The sequence below is a fragment of the Zophobas morio genome, unplaced genomic scaffold (assembly GCF_036711695.1).
Source record: "Zophobas morio isolate AGI-343-1 ecotype UQ-CSIRO unplaced genomic scaffold, CSIRO_AGI_Zmor_V1 ptg000006l, whole genome shotgun sequence".
In the NCBI taxonomy this organism is placed as follows: domain Eukaryota; kingdom Metazoa; phylum Arthropoda; class Insecta; order Coleoptera; family Tenebrionidae; genus Zophobas; species Zophobas morio.
The window spans coordinates 6966512-6973921 of NW_026972111.1; the positions used below are offsets into that span (position 1 = coordinate 6966512).

The 7410-nt window shown below is 36.1% G+C and overlaps 1 protein-coding gene and 1 long non-coding RNA gene across 3 annotated transcripts; one reads left to right on the forward strand and one right to left on the reverse strand.

The window, feature by feature from the left end:
* The first annotated feature begins 345 nt into the window (after nt 1-345).
* LOC135123034 (uncharacterized) lies at nt 346-5872 on the forward strand. Of its 2 annotated transcripts, none has more exons than XR_010279521.1 (6): nt 346-419; nt 476-662; nt 710-1002; nt 1241-1421; nt 1517-1735; nt 5559-5872. It is a non-coding gene; the product is annotated as an uncharacterized LOC135123034 (long non-coding RNA). The 2 variants fall into 2 exon arrangements; XR_010279522.1 differs by having other exon boundaries at nt 718-1002.
* LOC135123781 (uncharacterized) lies at nt 5870-7410 on the reverse strand. The gene is made up of 4 exons (XM_064048658.1): nt 7263-7410; nt 6367-6559; nt 5949-6315; nt 5870-5902 (listed from the first exon to the last, which is right to left on the reverse strand). The coding sequence occupies exons 1-4, from the start codon at nt 7408-7410 to the stop codon at nt 5870-5872; spliced, it is 741 nt and encodes a 246-aa protein (XP_063904728.1).

Here is a 7410-nt window from a genome sequence, read left to right on the forward strand (position 1 = left end):
TTTAGACAAGTGCATATTCCTGCACTTTGGGATTAAAAACCCGAACACGTTTATTCCATTGACATCTTATCTCTTTCATGTACAAACTCACACGTTGACTTGGGTGTTGTTGTCACCTCCAATTTGTCCTGCACTAAGCGTGTCCAGCGAATGGCAAGTAAAGCAAATAAAATGCTCTTTCTTCTGAGCTAAATATTTTCCAAAGCTAGCCCATTAGTCCTTTCTAAACTTTTCAAAAAGTATGTGCGGCCTGGTCTCCCATTCTCTCAGGCAAGCGCAAACAAAGGGATTTTATCATTACTTATCACTTATCAGGCCTTGAATTCAGGCCTCCCTTCGATCTCAGTTCCTCAGAGTGTGTGTCCTCTAAAGTTGCGTAAGCTGATGTTTTGCACTTCAAGAATATACTATCATCTATTGTAAGTTTTAAATCGAAATATTATTGTGCGACAACTAATCGTTAGTTATACTCGAGATTAAGCCACTACTTAGTTTGTCCGGGAGCACTGGCTACTAAACACTAACCAGCTGAAGGAAAACAATTGGCAAAGTGAAAAATGATTTGAAACCCAAACTGTTACAAATTATTATTAATGAGGAGTTTCAGAAGATACATGGAAGAGTTTCACCTATTGAAGATTATGTACAGACTTCAAAATGAAGTAAGTATCTCTCTTCCGAAAGATGATGTTTACAATATCAACAAAAGTGTTTCAGAGATTACTGAGCGTTGTAAATGTAGTAAAAATGTAAGAAAAGTCAAGAACGATTTTGACGTCTTCAAGTCCATTTTCAATCCGCGAAGATTTCTCACTCAACCTTGGATCACCAACCAAAATAACGAAGAAGGATTTCCGATTTAAGATTCAGTAAGTACAAGCCGACTAGAGGGTTCCATTTTCGTCTCAACTTGACGAAACAACAGAGATTTAAATGCCATCGTTATCATAAAATTTAAGGACAGGAAAGCTCATGGAGAACATATCTAGGGTTAATCCACAGGTACATTTTTTTAACTCTGAACATACACCATAAAGTTCAATCTGAAAAAAATACACATCAATGTATTGGAAGTATGCAACCAATATTACATCATTTCTAAGTGATAACTAAAAAAAATTGTTTAAACTTGTCAGCTTGTCAAAATATAATTTGGAATTTTGAAAAATGTATACAACATAAATCAGATAACAGAAATATCGTTTATCATAATGTTATTATTGTATTCTGCATTTTTTAGGTACACCCAAAAGAACAAGTATTCGGGAACAAATCTGGTGACCTTGGTGGCCAAGCAGTTGGCCCAAATCTTCCTATCACCGGTCTGTAAAAATTTCGTCTAAATAATGTGTTATTATTGCAGTTGAATGTGGGGGAGCTCCATCCATTTGTCGCTGTTATATACAAAAGCAGTAGCAATGGTACTATTGATTTGTTTTTTGAAATGTTTACCACAATGCTAAAAAATTTTCGTAACAAATTAAAAAAATACAAATTAGTAATATCAACTTTTCAGGTCAATCGCAAGAAAAAATGAAATGTTGGACATTCTGTACTCCTTCTATTTGAAGCCCGGAATAAATGGGCCAACCAGGGGAAAAATTATTTAGACAATATCTGTATTTCAGTGGATATCGAGGACAATCAAAGTTTTGTAATATGGACGAGATGGACTGATCATGCAGCCCAGTTAGTGCAGTTAAAAGCAGCAACACAAGAGGATAGTAAGAACAGGGTAGGATACAGGCAAATTAATAATCGGAGCATAGGGCCTCCACGAGGCATTTCCATTGTTGTTTGTCTTTGGCCATTCTTGTGAGCTCTCCCCAACTTCTCCCAGTCTCTCCCCAACTTCTCCCAGTCTCTGTTCTTTCTCTCTCAGTAACTCTTCTTCAGCTGGTTGCCGGTCTTCCTCTGTTCCTATCTCCTTCCTTAGTCCACTTTAGTGCATGTTTTGTGATGGCCTATCCAGTTCCACTTTTTTCTTTTGGTTTGTTCTCTCATAGTTTTTTGCTGCGTTAGTTTCCATAACTCTTCATTTCGAATCTTTCTTGGCCAGTATATTTTCAGTAATTTGCGTAGACATTTATTGACAAAAATTTGTATTTTTTATTGTTGTTTTCCTGTCATGGACCATGTTTCACTGCCGTACAACAAAACAAATTTTACATTGCTGTTAAAGATACGTAACTTGGTATTTTACATAATATGTGGCGATGACCAGATGTTCTTTAGTGTTCCGAAGGCCTCTTGTGCTTTCCAAATCCTTTACTTTATGTCTTCTTCCGTTCCTCCCTCTATGCTAATTACGCTCCCTAAGTAGCAGAACTCGTTTACTTCCTTTATTTCTCGTTGATTCAAGAGTAATTTTTCTTGTATTAGAATTTTTCCCGTTTTCATCAGCACTGTTTTATTTGCATTAATCTTCATTCCCACCTTAGCTGCTTCTCTTTCAACTTTTCCTAACATCCTTTTAATATTTTTTTCGTTGCTTGACGTTAAGCAGATATCGTCTGCGTAGCCTAGGTCTGCTAGTTTCTTATTGTCTAGTGGGCTCCAACTTATTCCATTTCTCGGGTTAGGGATAGTATGTACCCTTGCTTGACCTTTTTTTATTTTTATTTTATTTGTTAAATATCCCTTAGGTCTATCGAATGCTTTCTCAAAGTCCACGAAGACCAGGATCAGGTTTGCGTTTCGTTCGATTGTATCTTCCATTATAATTCTCATCGTTGCGATTTGATCTATACAGGATCTACCTCTTCTAAAAGCCGCTTGTTTTTGTCTCAAAGTATTGCCTATTTTCTGCTTTCTTCGTTGGTTGATTATTATATATGCCAGAATTTTATTTGCTGTGGTTAGTAGGGTCACTCCTCTCCAGTTCTTATATTCTTTTATGTCGTCTTTCTTGGGTAGTTTTACTATTATCCATTGTTCCATTCTTTTGGTATCTCTCCGTTTGTCCAGATATCCTCTATTAATAGTATTAGTAGTTCTATTGTGCTCACTGGGTCCGCTTTTCATATTTCCGCAAGTATCTCGTTAGTAGCTCGCACCTTTCCTCATTGTCCTCTATGCTTGCTGCTTCTGTTTCCATACCTTCTTCTACAAGTAGTTCTGTGTAATATTCCTGCCATCGTTTCACTTGTTCTTCAGGTGTTGTAATGAATTGTTTTTGTTTGTCGTATAATGGTTTATTGGGGTTGTAGCTTTTATTGGTTAATATTTTCGTTATTTTATATAGTTCTCTCATATTATTCGTTACTGACATTTCTTCCGCTTCTTGTGCTAATTTGTTCGTCCATGTTGATTTGTCCTTCTTTGCACTTTTCTTTATTTCCTTGTTTAGCTTCCCGTTTTCTGCTCCTAGTTTTCCGTTTTCTTCTTGCTCTCTCATTCCATTTCTCTTGGCTTTAATGTCTTTCCTTTTCTGTATAAGATTCCACGTGCCATCACTTATCCATTCTTTCCTTTTCTTCTCCATATAACCTAGCACTTCCTTTGCTGCTTCTTGTATGTTTTCTTTTATATCTTTCCATCTACAATCTATGCTTCTTCTATTGTTCTGACTTTTAGTTTTGATTTGTTCTAGTCGGGCAATCCATTCTGCTTTGATATCTATTTCTTTTAGCTTTTCTATGTTGAATTTTTTGCTTCTTAGGGCTTCTTCGTTTCTTTTTACGACGCATATTCTCATTCTCATTTCAGCAATCAGTAAGTGGTGGCCACTGCCCACATTTGCTGATCTTTTGTTGCGTACATCTAATAAGCACCTTCTCCACTTACTGCTTATTATTAATATGTGATCAATTTGGTTTCGTGTTTTATGGTCTGGTGAGATCCATGTTACTTTGTGATGTTTTTTATGTGGGAATAAAGTGCCTCCGATTACCAGGTTGTTTCCTAGGCAGGATTCTATTAATCAGTTACCATTGTCATTTCTTACTCCTATTCCGTGTTTGTTCATAATTTTTTCAGCTCCTTCGTTATTGTCCCCCATTTAGGCATTCTGGTCCCCCATTACTATGGTTACATCACCTTTGTTGATGTGTCTTATTACTTCTAATAATTCCCCATAGAATTTCTCTTTCAGGTCATGTTCTGCTACATTTGGAGGTGCGTAACACCGTACAATTGTAATTTTCCTGACTGATGTCTTCATTCTTACTGTTATAATTCGGTCCGAAATGGGATTCCATTGTAACATACTCATTCTAGCTTTACGGGATAGCAGGATACTTACTCCACCCATTCTTTTCTCGCTTTCCTCTTTCCCTGAGTAAAGCAAAACGCTGCCATTTCTGTTTGTTATTTCTCCATTTCCTGGCCATCTTGTCTCACATAACCCTAGAATCTTGATATTGAGGAGGTCCATGTCATGTATTATCTGCGCCAGCTGAGTTGCTTCTAACATTGTCTTACGTTTCAGGTTCCTATTCCTGTTTTGTTTTTCATTCCAAAGATTTTGTTGTTTTGCGTTGTTTTGGTTTCGTTGATGTGTAAATTTAAGGTGAGTGAGTCATCAGCTCTCTGCACCCCAGAGTCCTCTTTCTTTTTATTCTCGTTTGTTTGTACTTGTTCTTTATTGACTGTGCTATGCTCTATTGTTCCATTTCTCTCCATGTTTTGCCTATTTCTTTCATCTCGACTTCCATTTCCTATTCCATTCTCATTGTACCCTTTTCTTTGCCTTGCCGTCGTCGTTGATCCCTGTTTATTGGTTTTTGGTTGTTTGGATCTTTATCTGGTTTGACCATTTCTAGCTTTTTGTTTGCGTGGTTCCATTTCATCATCTGTCCATTAACGTTTAGTTTCTGGTATCCCACTTGTATCTTCGTGCCTTTTTCTTTTTCAATTCTGGCCACATCCCTGATGCATTTCTGGATTTCTCTTTCCGTTTTTGATAGCTCTGAGTCAATAAATATGTCCCTTCCCTTTAGTTTTGCTTTTTCTTTCAGTATTGTTAATTTGTCATTGCACTGTTCCATTTCAATTATGTATCTTGCCTCGTCGATCTTATATGTTCTTCTTACCTCGCCCATTGTGACCCCAGTAATTATCAAGTTGTTTCGTTTTTTCTCTTTTTGCATTTTCTCTAATCTGTTTTCTACTGCCTGTATTCTGAGAGATAAATCCTCTTTTTCTTTGCTGTTTCTATCTTCATTTCATCGATATCCGTCGCTATCTGTTTGACCTCTTCTCTATTGTTTTTTATTTCTCTCTTCATGTTTTTGATCTCATCCTTTATCTCATTTATATCACTTCGGATCCCGTTTCTTATCTTCGACATTTGATCTGTTAAATCTTTCTTAAATTCGTTCAGCAATTTTTTAATTTCTTCCATGTATACGGTTGTCTGGTTTCCTTGATTCGTTGATTTTATTGGAGATCTAACTATAATTTTGCTTCTCCGGAAGGCCTGTTCTCACTTTCTATTTTCCACTTGTATTTCCTCCTACCTTGAACGAGATCTTGATGTAGTTCTCACTCTCACTCTTTTATATGTTGTTCGACTTAATAATAGCTGTTTTTTCCCTAATAAATTCACTTTGTTGCAGAGCACACTTTCACGGTTGTTTCCCTTAGCTTCTAAATTAAATGTTGGACATTCTGCACTCCTTCTATTTGAAGCCCGTAATAAATGGACCAACCAGGGGTAAAATTGTTTAGACTATTCCATTCATCTGTCAATTGGTTAAAAAGAGCCAATAAAAATTGTACTTTGTGTGGGCGTTACTATGGTTATAATGTGTTGTATCGGATATATCTTCCCAGGAAGGTATTCAACTGACAATTTTTAACAAAAGAAAGTCGACGACAAATTAATGTATTTATTTGTCAGTAACATTAAATGTACAATTTGAAAAGGTTACATTCGTACAGTTTTGTAATAAACAAGAAGCTCCACTTATAATTTTATCATTTACAGTATTGTTTACGTGATTAACTGAATTATTTCGTATTTTATTAATAATTGATTTGTGATGTTCATCGTCGAGTTGCAAATATGGTTTAATTGAGTTAACGTTCTGGTGTCCTGTGATTTTCATCAACTGCTGTTCTTCGACTCCAGCTTTAGCCAAAGCAGACACCGCTGATGAGCGCACAGAATGATTCGATATTTTCCTTCTTTTAATATCTAAACCAGTCACTATTGCTAACGACTTTACCCATTTACCAATTTCATTAACTCCAACGGGACTATTTTTGTACCACACTGCATTTTGTATTTTGTTCCAAAAAGGATTGGGTGTTAAAAACATTCTGTCGGTGTTTATGTTATTTCTTCTTTTCATCATTAGTAGATGATACAGCCTATAAAATGAAACAATTTAATACACGACATAAAATGGGAAAGAAAAATACCTAACGGGGCAGAGGTTGGGGTTGTCTTTATTTTTCGTTAACCATTTACTACTTGTTAGTGGTTTTGAACCACCTTGTGCTGTTTTAGAAAAGACAGGATTATATTCAATCCGGCCTGTAGTAAGTCCTTTATTGTCAATTTCTGGCTTAAAATAGTATGTGAAACAACTGGCTCCTTCACCACCACGCCATGCTAATTCAAAAGATGCTATTAAAAAAAACTTCTTTTGCAAACCGTCGGGTGTATTTTCATTTAAAATTTGTACCATATTTAAGAATTCATTTTCAGTTAGCGCAGTTGAGTTTACTGTCCTTTTTTCTGGTAGTGTTTGAAGTTTTCTTCGGGTAGCGTCTCTGGCGTCTCGTGCTGCCTTGAAACATGGATCCGTAAATGGATTTATTTTAATATTCCACTCATTGAAATATTTTTCTTGAACTAGCTTCGCTGTTGTATTAAACATGTGTTTAATTACATTTTCCTTATAATCAGTACCATCTTTTTTTTTCATGTTAGAGGCCCAACTTTTCAAAATAGTATTTAAACTCTCAGGAGAAGTAGATTGCTCTAAATTGTAGCCCTTTTCTTTTAAAAAGCTGGAAAATTGCCGCCATACCGAGTCGCGTGATTTTTTTGTGTTCCATGGTGTGCTTTTGGATATCTCGGCATCTATTTCTTCTTCTGATTTTGACCCAAATCTCTTTTCTTGCATTTGCATGTTGAAATCACAGAATAACACCAAAAACTGCATTAAATGTCACGGAAGTTTTATGAAAAAAAAAATGTTTATTATGTCGGTTGATATGGAAATGAAGGCATGTGTATCTTAATTTTTCTTACTTTTTGGTTGAATTTTAATCTGAAAAATTATTGATTCATGCAATAGTCCCTCGAATACCATGCGTAGCCAAAGTTAAGTCGTATATTTTTGCCGTGGTTCCACTCATGGGCATTTCGCTTGGAAATACCACTCGTGCTTCGCACTCGTGGTATTTAAATCCAAGCGTAATGCCCATTCGTGACACCACCGCAAAAATATTCGACAT